The sequence below is a fragment of the Larimichthys crocea genome, chromosome VII, assembly GCF_000972845.2.
Source record: "Larimichthys crocea isolate SSNF chromosome VII, L_crocea_2.0, whole genome shotgun sequence".
Lineage (NCBI taxonomy): Eukaryota > Metazoa > Chordata > Actinopteri > Sciaenidae > Larimichthys > Larimichthys crocea.
The window spans coordinates 28,497,578-28,514,613 of NC_040017.1; the positions used below are offsets into that span (position 1 = coordinate 28,497,578).

Genomic DNA, 17,036 nt, shown 5'->3' on the forward strand with positions numbered 1-17,036 from the left:
AGGCCTCTTCGTCCTTTAGACCACGAAACTACCTTCCGGGTGCACCACACGAGCTTAACGAGGCCCTGGATCGGATTCATACTGGTAACCCATGTATGAGAGGCTTTTTCAAACTGGACGTCACAAAAACACCTCATTCCATTCCTATTTAGCCGTCCAAACCGAACCTATGACCCAGCAGTGTCCAGTCTACAGTGTGAACACGCGACAGAAACCTCTGGTGAAACCGGCAGTGTCGTCTCAAACAGTGAACACGCAACGAAACATACCTCTGAACAAGGCAGTTTCCAGTCTAACAGTGAACACAGCGACAAGAACCTCGAACCGGGCCGGTCCAGTCTAACAGTGACACACAGCGACAGAACCTCTGAACCGGGCAGTGCCAGTTAACAGTGAAAACCACCAGCGACAGAACCTCTGACCCGGCAGGTCCCAGTCTTACAGTGAAAAACAGCGACAGAAAACTCTGAACCGGCAGTGTCCAGCTAACCGTGAACACAGCGACAGAACCTCTGAACCGGGCAGTGTACAGTTAACAGTTGAACACAGCACAGAACCTCTTGAACGGCAAGTGTCCAGTCTAAACATTGAAACAGCGGGACAGAACTCTGAACGCAGTGTCCAGTCTAACAGTGAACACAGCGACAGAACCTCTGAACCGGCAGTTCCAGTCTAAACAGTGAACACAGCGACCAGACCCTCTGAACCGGGCAGTGTCCAGTCGAACAGTGACACAGCGGACAGAACCTCTGAACAGCAGTGTCCGTATAACATGAAACACAGCAACTCGTCTTTCCTTATTAATGGGGATGTGTACAGGATGACACAAATCATTCCTTCCTCCTATCCATCCTTTTTTGTCATCCTCTGTTATCCAACTGGACTCCACTCCATCATCCTCCCTCCTCCCCCCTCGTTCACACCACCTCTACGTCGATTACCATCATAAAAGCTTTAATCTGCCCCCCAAACCCACAAGGCACACAAACTCAGCGTTCCTATATAGGGTGTTTTTGGTTTGTTCCCGAGGAAGGTCTAGTCCCACAAGCAACGCTTACCAATACCCACACTGGCTGCACCCGCGTGTGATGAGGAGGTGCGCTTATTTCATTCATAGAACAGAGGGCCTGCCGGTGCCGGCCGGTGCAGCCCAGTTAGTCACGGGTGTGTTGTTTTGGTTGTAAGTGCTGCGACGTCTTGAAAAGTATCGTCCACCGCTGACTCATGTCCACAAAACAATGGACCTCTTTAAAAGGGCCGCAGATACTGACTGGTGTTTACCAGTAGCCACACCTGGCTCGAACCACGACAGGTAGTCTCAAACGGGATACGTCCAGGTTGTTGAAGACAGTCTGCGGGGACGTCACAGAACTACGTCCGGTTTTAGACAGTCCGGGGACGCACAGGAGACTACGTCCAGTTTTAGAACAGCTGCGGGACGTCACAGCAGACTAACGTTCAGGTTTGTTAGACAGTCTGCGGGGGACGTCCAGCGAGATACGTCCAGGTTGAGACAGCTGCGGGACGTCAAAGGAATATGTCCAGGTTTTAGTCTGCCGGGGACGTCACGCGGATACGTCCAGTTTCTTAGTCCTGCGTGGACGTCACCGAGACTACGTCCAGGTTTTAGTCTGCGGGGACGGCACCGAGACTACTGTCCAGGTTTTGAGCAGTCGGGCGGGGAGTCACAGGGACTACGTCCAGGTTTAAGACGCCTGCGTGGGAGTCACTAGACTCGTCCAGGTTTTAGCCAGTTATGCGGGGACGTCCACGAGACTAGCGTTACCAGGTTTTAGAAGTCTGCGGGGACTGTCATCGGAGACTACGTCACGGTTTAGACAGTCTGCCGGGGAGTCAACGGGAATAGTCCAGGTTTTAGCACAGTCTGCCGGGGAACGTCACAGGGACTACGTCCAGGTTTTAGACAGTCTGCGGGGACTCACGAGACTACGTCAGGTGTTAGACTAGTCTGCGGGGCGTCCAGAGACTACGTCAAGGTTTTAAGTATCCTGCGGGGACGTCACAGGAGACGACGTCCAGGTTTTTAGAAGTCTGGCGGGGACGTACCAGATACTACGTCCCAGGTTTTAGCGCCGGGGACGTCACCGAGACTACGCAGGTTTAGCATTGCGGGGACGCACGCGAGACTAACGTCCAGGTTTTAGACAGTTAGGGCGGGGACGTCACGGAGATACGTCCAGGTTATAGACAGTCTGCGTGGGACGTCTCAGAGACTACGTCCAGGTTTTAGCACAGTCTGCGGGGACGTCACGAGACTAATCCAGGTTTTAGACAGTCTGCGGGGACGTATCAGAGTACGTCCAGGTTTTAGACGCTGCGGGGACGTCCAGGAGACTACGTCCAGGTTTTAGACCAGTTGCGGGGACGTCAACGGAGACTACGTCCAGGTTTTTAGACAAGTTGCTGGGGGAGTCACGAGACTACGTCGGTTTTAGCAGGTTCTGCGGGACGTTCACGGCGAGGACTACGTCCCTAGGTTTTAGGTACGTCTGCGGGGACGTCAGGGAGACTAGTCCAGGTTTTAGACAGTCTGCGGGGACGTGGACAGAGCCTACGTCACAGGTTTTAGACGTCTGCGTGACGTCACGGGAGACTACCGTCCAGGTTAAGACCGTCGCGTGGACGTCTAAGAGGACTACGTCCAGTTTTTAGACAGTCTGCGGGACGTAAACGGGAGACTATGTCCAGGTTTTAGACAGTCTGCGGGGACGTCACCGAGACTACGTCCAGGTTTTAGACAGTCTGCGGGGACGTCACGGAGACTACGTCCAGGTTTTAGACAGTCTGTGGGGACGTCACAGAGACTACGCCCAGGTCTGTTTGAAGAAGTGTTGGTTCTGTTTCCCTTCAGCTGGTTTGGGATCAGTGTTTGTGTGGACAGACTGACCTCACAGTGTAAGAACACGTTGCATGTCGACAGAATCAAAGATAATGAAAGAGAAAATTAATAAATTAAAGATAAATTAAATCTAAAAATAACAAAAAGGCAAGTGTGTGGAAAAAGTTTTAAGTAGTGTCTCTTCGGGCAGGTGGAGTCTGGAGACCAGACGTGCCCCGCCTGCTCGAGGACCTGAGGCTGCGAGCTGGCTCATAGTCAGTCAGCACGCCAGAAATATGTTCAGGAGACACCTGCAGGCTTGGAGTGATCTAAACTCACAGGAAGCTGAAGCTGGTGGGATGTTGTTGTTGACACGGAGAGTTCAGAGGAAATGAAGGTGTGGTTATTTCTTCAGGTTGGATTGAGCATGACGCTGTTTATTGACTCGTGGTTAAAGGTGAGGCGCTTTCTGGCAGGTGACTATCAGTGTTTCCTGTATGAAGAATCAAACGCACCCATCTCCATCCTCTGCTCCACCCCTGCTCTTCACTCGTCCATCTGCCCTCACACACACACACACACACACACACACACACACACACACACACACACACGTGTGGAGGCATCAGCGCGTCGTCACAGCAGGACTCTGGCAGATGGCTTCTGCTTCCTGCTTCAGCACGCTGCTATGAACTCTGGGGGATTGAGTCCCGTGGGACCGGAGCGCGCTCGCCTCAGCGTGTGTGTTTAAAGAGAGAGAGGCACGCGTCTGCGTGTGTGTGTGTCTGCTGTAATGAGCCCGCGGCCCCATGGGAAATGAAGTCTTTATCATTATTAGTCATTAGCGTGTTGACAGCTGGAGGAGGCAGCGAGCTGGCTTATCAGCGGCGTCATCAGAGGGTCGCGGACCAGGTGACCGCCGGCATCTCGGCCAATCAGGTCTCGTCCTGCTCTCGGTGCAGGTTTCAGCTCGGCTGTTTGTCTAGACAGACTCGTCCAGCGATGATGTCTCCTAAGGGAGTTGTAGTTTTTATGACCCGTTAGGACTACAGCTCACCTCGCTCTGTCTTAAAGGGTCTCTAACCGCTCAGTGTTTCCTCTGCTCTCTTTCAGATCCTCCCGTCGTCCAACAGCTGAAACGAACCTTCAAATACTTCAAAGATTACAGACAGGTGAGCCAGCTCAGCCAACGGGAGGCGGACTTCCTCTCAGCCAATCAGATCGTTCAGTTCAAATAGACTTCGCGTGAACATGTGATGAGATATCAGGAGGTCGTAACATCATCACACATGAATCCACCAGAGTCTCAGCTTCAGTTTCACATTTATACTGCATGTCTGTACAGAGGACACTCATGAGCACCCAGAGATCTGGAGGTCAAAGGTCAGAGGACGCCCTTAAAACAGACATACCAGCATATTTTAGCACCTTCCCAACAAGGTAGCACGACATGTTGGTACCATTCGATACCAATATGTGAGCCGATGAGCTCTGCTGGACTCTGAACTTCTTCAAATGAAGTTTGAATCATCTGTTTTCATTTAATTTCGAGTTGTTTCCTGATAAAAAACACCTGAACGTTGTTACAAACAGCTGCAGGAGCTTACAGGCCGTCGACACTGTGCTTACATTCAGAGAGATTTCTAGGAATTGTGGACAGTAAACTATAAAACAAAGAGAAACTTGCAGGGAGTGCAGATTATTTTTTTACTTTGTGGATTTGACCCCTGTAACTTCTTCATGTTTTGACTTTCCGTCTCTTTGTTCCTCAAACAGAACAGCTGATTAATAAAAGTCATGTTTCTTCTTGTTTTACCGACACTAAAATCGAATGTATGAATCAGACGTGACTGTAGAAACCACACGAACATCTCGGTGTGACCTCGGGTTACTGCACGAGGCGCGTTATCACCCGGGGTTTCCTCAGCTGTGTCATAAAAACCTTCAGGACTTATGTTTTGCATTTCTGTGTGTGTTAGTGTGGGCACGTCCAGCTTCCTGTTTGTGGTCTTCAGAGCGGTAACACGAGGCTGAAATGTTCAGTCGTAGATTTAAAGCAGAACTTCCTCCTGAGTGTGCTTCGGTGTGTGAAGACGTGGACTGACCTGCCGTCTCTCTTCAGATGATCATCGAGCCGACGAGCCCGAAGCTGCTGCCCGACCCGCTGAAGGAGCCGTACTACCAGCCGCCCTACACGCTGGTGCTGGAGCTCACAGACGTGCTGCTGCACCCGGAGTGGTCGGTACGTCAGGAAACTACGTCTGTCTTTCAGCCTTTTATTTCACCAAGCTCTCACCAACCACTGAAAGTCAGTCCCACATTTACTCTTGTCCGGCGGCTTCTTGGCGCCTCTTCGCTCTCGTCTCCTCTGCCATCACGTCCGTAGAGGCTGCTGAGCCCGGTTAGCTTCAGCGTCCACATCTCCTTTGCTAACAGTGTGCAGCACAAGCTAACGTTAGCTTAGAAGCCAAACACCGACACCCACGAAGCTAACGCTACCGCTAACATGTTACGTTAGCTAGCTAGAAATTCATCCAGGCAAGCTAACGTATCAAAATACTGTCTGAGGTGGATAGCCATGCTACTAACTTATAATGTCCAGCTCCGGTTCTGGCACGACACTGTAAACCTCCTCTTCTTCCTGGTGGTCCAAAACACGCGGCTCAGCTAATGAACTGAGCTATCATTAGCTAACAGCAGCTATCACACTGAGTTAACATGAGCTAACAGCAGCTAACAAACTGAGCTAACAGCAGTTAACAAACTGAGTTGTTATGAGCTAACAGCAGCTAACAAACTGAGCTAACAGCAGCTAACAAACTGAGCTAACAGCAGCTATCAAACTGAGCTAACAGCAGCTAACAAACTGAGCTATCGTGAGCTAACAGCAGCTAACAAACTGAGCTAACATGAGCTAACAGCAGTTAACAGACTGAGTTAACAGCAGCTAACAGACTGAGCTAACATGAGCTAACAGACTGAGCTAACATGAGCTAACAGCAGCTAACAGACTGAGCTAACATGAGCTAACAGCAGCTACAGCTGTCAGCAGGTTACTTCACTGTCCATCATAAACTCTGTAAATCACAGAGAGTTGAGGCGGAGCAGCCGGAGGAAACAGTTAAAGAGGTTTAATGAGGCAGGTGGAGGTGTGTCCGCCCACCTGTCGACCTGTCCCGTTGTGTGCCGAGACACTCCCCCTTTTAGACACACACACACACGCACGCTCTGTCTGCTTACCTGACAGGTGTGCAGCAGCCGTAACTCGACACCTGCTGCCTGTTAAAACAGACGAACACACACGTTTGAGTAACTGCACCTGCCGCAACACTTCCTGTCTCTCACACACACACACACACACACACACACACACACACACACACAGTAACCGACATTTCATAGTGTAATCACAGCTGCAGATGATCGACCAATCCTGAGAGTCTGAGCATGAACGGAAAAATAACAGTCTCTCACACACACACACACACACACACACACACACACACACACACTCAGGTTGTTGGTGTGTGTGTGTCTCTGTGTGTGTGTGTGTGTGTGTGTGTGTGTGTGTTTAACTTGAGCAGCATTGACCTGAGCAGAAAGGTCATGATCTCAGAGCGCCGGACCGTAACTAAACAACGGCTGTCCTGCTGCTACCTTTACACACACACACACACACACACACACACACACACACACACACTCTGTTGGAGTTCAGGTAGTTTGAGTATCAGCAGCTCTCATCAGCGTCGACCAGGAGGAGAAACTGCTGAGTCACAGTTAGCTCCAACGTCCGACCTCCTCTAATATAAAACACAGACAGGTCACGTCACGTCCAGACTTTTTTGTTTATATCAAATCAAATCAGATTTTATTTGTAGAGTCCAAAGTCACAAAGTCCATTTTCCTCTGAGGCTTTACAATCTGTACAGGGAGTGACACCCTCTGTCCTTCGAGGAGGGATCCCTCTCCCAGGATGGACAGACGTGCAATGGATGTCACGTGTACAGGACAAACAAAGAGAGATTTCAGTAAAGGGAGATGCGTCTGCATCTTCAGCCAATACCATGCCTGACTAGGCATAACCCTGAAAGAGACAGACAGAGAGAAGTTTGGATACGACAGTTTGCAGTTAATTCACATTTTCAGAATTCTCATGGAGTTTCCAATTTGGAATATTCCCCAAATTCCTGAGCTTAACTTCCAATGGGATGTTTCCACTAGGGATGCACCGATATGAAAATTTTGGCCGATACGATATCCAACATTAATAATGCCGTTATATCTTCATGTTTGATTTCCATAGGTTTATATTTCCTTTGTTCCAGATCAGGTCTGCTCCTGATACTTCTCGTCGTAAACGCCTGAACAGCCCTGACTCCTTTTGCTGTGTTTGTGCTAGTTTCACCAAAGGAAATCAAACATCAGTGCGTTAGTCAAACGAGCATATTTTACATATTTTAAAGTCAAACTCGAGACAACAAGCCATGGGCCCTCACGACGTGTGCAAGCAGAGTGTGGAGAGTTTACGGATGTGGACCAAAGGAACACGTGAACAGTTGGTGTCCCCAGAAAGATCATTGGACTGTGACTTTAGTGAAGACAAGCACACGTCTGTTAGGTTCAGTGTATTTCATATTTTTTAAGAAAACGTGACGTGATGGAGAAAAACTGTTTGAAATGAGTTAAAAACAGCTGTGAGACCTGACTCAGCAAACACTGTGTTCCCCAGTGTGATCCATATTTACCGATGTTGACGTTAAAGCATCTGTCGCTGTATCGTTCTCCCAGCTGCTTTTCCAGTATCTTCTTTGGACGTCGTGAAAAACGAGCACGCCGCCTTCAGTTTAACACCCCATAATCCAAAAAACACCGCATGGCCAAACCCAGACACACACGCAACAACTAGACAGATGTCGACATCGGTTGTTAATATCGGTCCAGTTTTACTCATCAGACCGATGTCGATATTAATGCCGATGTATCGTGCATCGCTAGTTCCCCTGTTCATCACTCGACTCGATGACACGCAGCAAACAGCGGCAGGTCGGCGGCGAGGACTGAGCCTTCGTCCGAGCACTGACAGTAAACCGTGAAACGCGACCTCCGTGGTCTGACCCGGTTTGTGTTGAACGCAGCTCGTTCTTTATCGTTTCATATTTCTTCCTTCAGTTGTCGACGGGTTGGAGGTTTAAGAAACGTCCGGGCATCGACTATCTGTTCCAGCAGCTGACGCCGCTGTACGAGATCGTCATCTTCACGGCAGAGACCGGCATGGTGAGACACACACACACACACAGACACACACACACACACACACACACACACACACACGCACACACACACTGTTTAACAGTAAACAAACTCTCTTCACTGTCATGCTGATGACTTCATGACTTCAGACGTGACGAGTCGTTCCCTCTGACAACAAACACACACTCTGATGAGTCACAGCTGATTTTCTGCTGAGTCGTGTTTTTATTTAACTTAATGAGCCACAACGAGGTTTGTTCAGAACATTGTTTCCATCCTGATGGATCTGTTGGTCCAGCCCAGAGACCCTCAGTCCGTCCTTTGACATGCTAACAGAGCCGTCAGTGAGCTCGCTGCAATGTTTGTGTGTGAAGTGTGTCGACGTGTTTACACACAAACACACACACACACACACACACACACACACACACACACACACACTCAGTAATAACAGATCTGTGATTCTGGTTTCATTTTGTTGCATTAATGTTATTTAAAGTCTCAGAACCAGCTGCTCCTGTTGACCCATGTGTCTCTGTCCTCGGTGTCTCTGTCCTCGGTGTCTCTGTCCTCTGTGTCTCTGTCCTCTGTGTCTCTGTCCTCGGTGTCTCTGTCCTCGGTGTCTCTGTCCTCGGTGTCTGCAGACGGCGTATCCTCTGATCGACAGCATCGACCCTCAGGGCTTCGTCATGTATCGTCTCTTCAGAGACGCAACACGCTACATGGAGGGCCACCACGTGAAGGTGTGAGTGTGTGTGTGTGTGTGTTACCATTGATTTGTCCTCTTCCTCCTCCTCCTCTCCTTCCCTCCTCCTTCCTCCTTCCTCCTCCTCTCAGGCCTCATTAACCTTCTGCCTGCTTCCCTGCCTCCCTTCCTTCCTCTTATCTCACCCTCCTTCACCCCCTTCCTTCCTTCTCCTTGTTCCTTCACCCACTCCCTCCTCTCCTCCCTCCTCCCTCCTCCTCCCCTCCCTCCTCCTCTCCTCCCTCCTCCTTCCTCCTTCTGTCTCCCTCCAACTGTCATCTGTGTGTTATTGACGAGCAGTCTTGGTTAACCTACTTTCTCATCATCTCATCTCCATGACGCTGAGAGCAGCAGATGCTGAGAGTTCAGAGTTGTGCAGAGAAAGTTGGTCAGAGTCCATAGATCAAACAAACACTGAAAACAATGAAACTTGGATTATTTTATTGTTGCTGACACTTCAGAGGTCTGTGCAGGTCCATCGTCCTTCATCAGATTAAACTTTTCTCAAAGTTTTAGATTAAATTTCATAAAATCCCCAAAAAGCAGGAAACGGCTCAACTCAAACTTCCACGACGGGTTTTCAGCTCGTTCAGCTCGGAGGTCAGAAAAGTTCAAATCAGTTTTTCACAGACGGAGTCGGACTCTCTGTCTCTTTCAGAGTCAGGCACGGTGTTGGTTGAGGATGCAGTGACATCTCCCTTTACTGAAAACTCTCTGATGACGGTGTGTGAACTGTTTTAATGAGTCTGGATCCAACATGAAGTCTGAATGCTTGGTGATAGTTGACTTCAGCCGCCAGGAGAAAAACTGCAGGTTGTCCTGAGGACAGTCAGAGACTGTCTGTCACTTACTGATCACATGGAAACTATTCTGGAATCCATCGACTGTCGTAAGATGACTGTTCAGCGTCTGTAGACGGACCAGGACAAGACGACTTCTTCTCAACGTGAGACGCTACAGATTAATGTTTAAAACCAGAGCGTACGATTGGAGTCAGCTGTTACATTAATTGAGGCGTGATCTGTGAACAGTTTCGTCCTCGGCTCTCTGACATCAAACTAAAATAACATCATTCTCTTCACCGACATGCAGCCATTGTTCGCTGCCCTGCATCCGAGCGTGGGCTGAACCGGATCAGACGTCTGAAACTCAAACAGTCGGATTAACTGTCGTCCTTCAGTCGTTGTTGTTTTTATCGCAGCCTGCACAGAGCGTGACGTGACGGTGAACGTCTCGTCGTTTATGATCGGATCATTTTGTTCGGAGCTGCAGAGACGCTGTGACGTATCCACAGGTCGTGAAGCCACAGATGGCTCCGGCCAATCACATCACAGCACGCATGATGTTAACTGTGTGTGTGTGTGTGTGTGTGTGTGTGTGTGTGTGTGTGGATGTTGAACACGCCGTGTAGAGTTCATGTGATTTATCACTAAAACACACACACACACACACACACACACACACACACGTCTTGAACACACACACAGTTTTCTCCCGAGCTGGTTTTCCCGACATCGACTGCCGCCTGTCCGTCACAGAGTGTGTGAGTGTGTAAATCAGACGCACACACTGAAGGAACACAGATGCCTCGTGGGCTGTGCGGAGGATGGACGAGTGTGTCCGCCGGGGTTTGACACACACACACACACACACACACACACACACACACACACACTTTCTCTGGTAGCTCCAGCTGTCAGTGTGTGTGTGTGTGAGACAGATGGAGGGGGACGCCGCTTGTTGTCTCCATCACCAGGCTCATCTGGTGCCTGATGTGTGTGTGTGTGTGTGTGTGTGTGTGTGTGTGTGTGTGTGTTAATTAGAATATTAAGGATCATTATGATAACAATAAAGTTGTTTATCTGATGAAGCATTAGAAAGGTCGACGTGGTGCTGGAGCTTATGTTTGGGTGGAGGAGGGGGGTGGGGGTGAGTAAACCTAACGTACCCGTGATGCTGTTGGTGTTTTCTGTCTGTGATGTCACACGTGGTCGTCTCTGGTCTCTTCAGGACGTGTCGTGTCTGAACCGGGACAGCAGTAAGGTGATCGTGGTGGACTGTAAGCGCGAGGCGTTCAGCCTGCAGCCGTTTAACGGGATGGCTCTGAAGAAGTGGGACGGGAACTCAGACGACCGGACGCTGTACGACCTCGCCAACTTCCTCAAGAGTAAGACGCCGCGCGGCCTCAGCGTCGCCTTCTGTTTTTATTCTGATTATTTCTGACCTGATTGTTTTTCTGTGTTCTGAATGTTTGAAACACAGAAACAGGTTTCAGGCTCGATTAGTCCAGAAACGTTCTGGAGAATATAAATGTGTCGGGTTGTTTTTGAGGACGAGTTGATCAGTCTTGACTTCCTGTTTCCTGCCAGCCATCGCTCTGAGCGGCGTGGACGACGTCCGCTCGGTCCTGGAGAACTACGCCTTGGAGGACGACCCCATCGAGGCCTTCAAGCGCAGACAGGCTCAGCTGGCACAGGTCGGGACAGAAATCAAACGCACCCTGTGGTTTTGTGTGTGTGTGTGTGTTTTGTTGCTTTGCTCTGATTGGTCCGTCTGTCCGTCCGTCAGGAGGAGGAGCAGCGCCTCGCCGAGCTCGCCCAGCAGAAGAAGCAGCCGCTGTCGTTCGGCTCCATCGCGTCGCGGTTCTGGCGCTCCAAGCAGCAGTGAGCCCCGCCCACCCCTCACACTTCCACCAATCGCAGCCCGGCTCTCCATCTGCGTCGAGGTGAGGGGAGGGGCCAGAGGACAGACACGGGGAGGGGGAGGGAGACCTGCGTACTGTGACTGAGCGTCACATGCGACCAATCACGTCTCAGTGGGCGGGTCTGCGGTGCTGGAACCAATGCACCAATGACAGAGCGGCGGCGGCGGCGGCGGCCTCCCCTCCCTTGGTCATCCTGGTGTCACCTGATGCTGCTGATTGGACCCGGGTCAGGTTAAACTCTTCCTGCTGACCTGAGGTCGGCGCTCGCAGGATCTGACCTGAGATCAGCAGCTCTGTCCTGAAGCTTCACAATGTGTACTCGTGTTTTATTCCTGTGTGTCAGACTGACTCCGCATCATGTTGAATATTGTTTATAAGAAATAAAATAAACAATAAATCGTCTATGATCAGAGTTTATTGAATGTGTCCGGCGGCGGCGTGGACGGGATCAGCTGAGCCGCTGTCTTCCTCTTCCTGTCAGCCTGGTGTTTAGAACGTTTTATTGTCTGTGCTCATGAATCAAACCGTCCGTCAACATTCACACGTACAGACTGCATCGTGGGACAGAAGAGACGTCTTTTTGTTTTTTATTCTTTTTGTAAAAAAAACTTCAGCTGAATCCTAAAAACATGGTAACCACGACGACGGCGACGGCGTTTTCCAGGCTCAGCTGCTCTTCTTCTTCTTCTTCTTCTTCTTCAAGATTCTGTGTCGCCATCGACCTCGTCAATAAAGGAAACAAACCAACACGTCATGTTCTGTCGTTTATTGAGATTTATTTTACTGATCCTGAGGGACGGTGAACACATTAACAACTACAGTACATCATTGGTTACTGTAGTTTTGACTGAATACACAGTTTACAGTAACTTTACTGTGGATTTCACAGCTGGACTTTAAAATGAACTCACAAGATAAACATGAAGTTAAATGAATAATCCAGAAATGGAGATTTAAAAAGTGTCACAGTGAGCTGAGGTCCAAAATGTTCTGGAAACATAAAAACTCTAAAGACTCTGCAGTCTTTGATCTTCAGTCTTTCCGTTCATAGAAATGTTTTTAATGATTTCCTCTTGGACCCGAACAAAGGAACTAACCAACAGTCATGTTCTGAGTTCTCTGCTTCAGATTCAGATCTAATGAATTGTTTTGTTTTTCTTAAGTCCTCCCGTGTGTGTTCACTGAAACCCGACCAAACCTCAGGAATCTTTCACCCCGCCGAGCCTCCACAGACCCAGTAAATCTGTTGTTGTTTTCTGCTCCCTCCGTCTTTAAACCTGTGAAGGTGTCGGGAACAATTATCACCTTTTCACATGCGGAGGTCACGCCTGGCCTCGTCGGGCTGGAATGGAAACCAGTCCGTGTTAGAGGGAATCATGGGACATGTTCAAACTAAGGTCAAAAATACTTTGAAATCACTTCATTCTTTTGATTTGGTGTCATTATTTCTTGTTGCATTTCATCAGCTGTGGCGTCTTGACTCCAGTGGGACGTTGGTTTTCGTGGCATCTTGCAGCGTAAAGCTGATTGCACCCCCCTCGTCTCTCCTTTCTGAACTTTAAAACTTTAAAAACAGAAAAGCAACAGAAGTTTGTAAAACTAGAATTCTCTGTAGATAAAAAAGTCAAAGAATTATTCATCATTTTTCAGAAAGTTGTTTGCGTGGTTGCAGATCTGTACGTACAGTCCGTTCACTGTGCACTGATGGATGATGATGGAGGGTTGGGTGGATGTTTGCGTGTTCAATTAAATGAAATGTCCCGTGACGACGTCCTGGAGAAATAAATGTGTCATACAAAGTGGAAACAAAGTCTTACAGCAAATAAACCAATTCCAGCCTCATGAAGGTTCTGGACACCAAACAAACTCTGGATTGAATCGGTAACCTGAAGAACTGAAGGAGGTTCAGTCAACAGATTAAAGTCTCCTCACATCCAGATGAAGTGATCTTCACGGTGTGTTGAAGCCCTGCAGGGACTGCGGTGAAGGAAAGCAGCTCAGGGAGGTTTCCAGCTGAGCTCCTGATGCTGATCGAGGACTCAAGTGGACTTTAGAGGACTTTAAGATCTTCAAGATGAAGAATGAAGTGCTGTTTGCAGAGGTTTAAGTGTCCTTAAAAATCCTGTTTTCACAGATTAGGAAGATTAGAATTCTCAACCAATGACTTTCTTCACGTCAGAGAGTTCAGGTGTTCATGTTGGAGGTGATGAGGAACATCAGACTGTTTCAATGTCGGCCTCGGTTCTCTGAGTCTCTGAACTCGACTGTTCTTCCAGAAGATGTTCTGGTCCAGAGAAGTGTGCATTGTTGGTCTCTGATCTCTGCGTGGTCGAGTCTGAACTTCATGTAGGTGCTGATGGGTCAGAGGTCACGGGCACTCAGAGATTTCTCTGAATCTTTGAAGGAGGTTCTGGATTGTAGGAACTCATTCACACTGTGTCCACAAACTGTTGGTGGACCTCGCCTCGTTAATGTGAACGAGCCTTTCGAGGACTCCCGATCATGATGCCATCACCTGTCACCAACACACCTGTTCACAGAAGACCAGCAGACTGCAGCGGCTGAAAAGTAGCACCGTCAGACCCCCCTCTGCCAAAAACCACCAAAACCATCAGAGCAGATTGAGTGAATATTAAAAAAACATTAAAGTTTCTCAGTGTAAACATTGAATCTCGTCTTTGTGCTTTTTGTTTCGGTTTGAGCTGCAGCGCTCAGTAACGAGGTGAAGTACCTGTGTTTGTGAAGTAGTTGAGTAAATGTATTCAGTTACTTTCAGTGTGGCTCTGAAGTGTGCCGGCAGATGTTAATGCCGTCGTGTGAGTGACCTCGCGCCTTCTCAGTCATGGTAACGACGACGTTTGTCGGCGGCGTGTGAAGTGAGAGAACAAGTGGCGGGAGGAGGGGGCGGGGCTTCACACCTTCCTGCAAACTGTCAGGTGACAGAAGCAACGCCCCCACCCACCCCCCACCCGCCCCCACCCCCCAACGGACTAATGACGCCGTGCGTGAAGTTTATCTGAGCAGATCAGAGCTACATGACCTTTAGCTTTGAGAAGAGGCTGGAGCCGACCTCAGGTCTGAAGGAGGTGCTGGCGGTGCTGACGGTGCTGACGGTGCTGATGGTGCTGACGGTGCTGGCTGACCTGGAGACCTCCAAACGTTTGAGTGGAGCTGGTTGAACCTTCTTCTTCTCTGCGGTCTTTGATGAAGTTAGACGGTTTTTAGACGACGAAGTCTGGCTGCAGGTCGCGGAGGAGAAGGAGGCAGGAACATCTCTGACCGTGACCCGCCATGGTCCAAAGATGACCCGCCATGGTCCAAAGATGACCCGCCATGGTCCAAAGATCTTTTCTTCCGTTGGGTCCGTCAGGTGTGATCGTGAGAACTCTGAAGCTCTCTGCAGGTTTTTACGAGTCCACCATTTGTCAGCTGCTAGCAGCAGAGCAGCAGACTGCAGCGGCTGAAAAGTAACACCTCCACAAACTCTGCAAGGACAACTAGAAACAACCAGAACCATCAGAACCACCAACAACCAACAGAACCACCAACAACAACCAACAGAACCACCAATAACCAACAGAACTACCAACAACCAACAGAACTACCAACAACAACCATCAGAACCACCAACAACCAACAGAACTACCAACAACCAACAGAACCAACAACCAACAGAACCACCAACAACAACCAAAAACCACCAACAACAACCAACAGAACCACCAACAACCAACAACCAACAGAACCACCACCAACAACCAAAAACCACCAACAACCAACAGAACCACCAACAACAACCAACAGAACCACCAACAACCAACAGAACCACCAACAACAACCAGCAGAACCACCAAGAACAACCAAAAACCAACAACAACAACCAACAGAACCAGCAGAACCAACAACAACCAGAACCAGCAGAACCAGCAGAGCAGATTGACAGATTGACAGATATTTTCTCTGGATTTGAATCATTTCTTTCAAATTAAACTGATAAGTCAGTTTAATTAGTTATTAATTAGTATAATTAATTAATTAATTAATTAGTTGATCACATTGCATCAACCCTCATTTATTTATTTACAAACAAACATCACGTGTTTCATTTGTTGCTCCTGAGCAGCCAATCAGGTTTCACCTTCTGTCTCTTCAGGTGAGAGGGGGGCGGGGCGAAGACGAGCCATGATTGACAGGTAAACGCTTCACTTCGTTAATTGTTGAGGTCTTTCTGGACCTTCATGATCCGGATCAGCTCGGATCAGATCACGAGGAGCCGTTTGCTCTGCTTCGTTCTGCGCATGTCCGCTCAGGTGTGAGTCTTGACGCCTCACGCAGCTCCTCGCGCACATACGAGGTCACACCTCCGCAGCTTCCCACGGTCAGTCTGAACCAGCGACACCCCCACCCACACCCACACCTCCACCCAGCCCCACCCCCACCCAGCCCCGCCTCCCTGCACCTCCTCCTGAGGAGGCACGTGTGCTGCTGCACCTCAACCAGCTCGTGCCGCCTCTGATAGGACCGCGTGGACACGTGGAGGACAAGAGAGAGAGAGACAAGATAATACTACATATAATACTACATATACTACATATACTACTACATATACTACCGATACTACATATACTACTGATACTACATATACTACATATACTACTACATATACTACTCATACTACATATACTACATATACTACATATACTACTACATATACTACTCATACTACATATACTACTACATATACTACTGATACTATACTACTGATACTACATATACTACTGATACTATACTACTGATACTACATATACTACTGATACTATACTACTGATACTACATATACTACTACATATACTACTCATACTACATATACTACATATACTACTACATATACTACTCATACTACATATACTACTACATATACTACTGATACTACATATACTACATATACTACTACATATACTACTCATACTACATATACTACTCATACTACATATACTACTACTGATACTATACTACTGATACTATACTACTGCATATACTACTGATACTACTACTACATATACTACATATACTACTACTAATACTACTACATATACTACTACATATACTACTGCATATACTACTACATATACTACATATACTACTAATAATAATAATAGAGAGAAGCCTCAAACCACTGACAACCTTTAAGAAACGTTTAATCACAGAAGGAGGAGGAGGAGGTTCAGGTGGAGGTGGAGGAGGAGGTGGAGAAGGTAGTTCAGAAGAGGTTCAGGAGGAGGTGGAGGAGGTTCGGGTGGAGGAGGTTCGGGTGGAGGTTCGGGTGGTGCAGAGAGAGACGGAGCGGATCGATGAGCAGATGGCGCGCGATCGAAGCTGCGCACATTGCGCAGTGTTTGTGCGCACGCGCCCCTCTGAGCTGCCACGCGCTCAGCAGGTAGGAACAGGCGCGTGCGTCCCGTTAATGATCGTTATCATAGGACAGATGTTTGTGA

The 17,036-nt window shown here is 48.6% G+C and overlaps 1 protein-coding gene across 1 annotated transcript in view; it reads left to right on the forward strand.

Moving 5' to 3' along the window:
- Window positions 1-11,948, forward strand: part of timm50 (translocase of inner mitochondrial membrane 50 homolog (S. cerevisiae)) — a 25,762-nt gene extending 13,814 nt beyond the window's left edge. The window contains exons 5-11 of the mRNA XM_027280696.1: window positions 3,953-4,011; window positions 4,962-5,081; window positions 8,012-8,116; window positions 8,737-8,835; window positions 10,848-11,004; window positions 11,207-11,313; window positions 11,406-11,948. Of these exons, the coding sequence (XP_027136497.1) occupies window positions 3,953-4,011; window positions 4,962-5,081; window positions 8,012-8,116; window positions 8,737-8,835; window positions 10,848-11,004; window positions 11,207-11,313; window positions 11,406-11,504 (746 nt within the window). The 3' untranslated portion in view covers window positions 11,505-11,948. The remainder of the gene's footprint in view (window positions 1-3,952; window positions 4,012-4,961; window positions 5,082-8,011; window positions 8,117-8,736; window positions 8,836-10,847; window positions 11,005-11,206; window positions 11,314-11,405) is intronic.
- The last annotated feature ends 5,088 nt before the right edge of the window (window positions 11,949-17,036 follow it).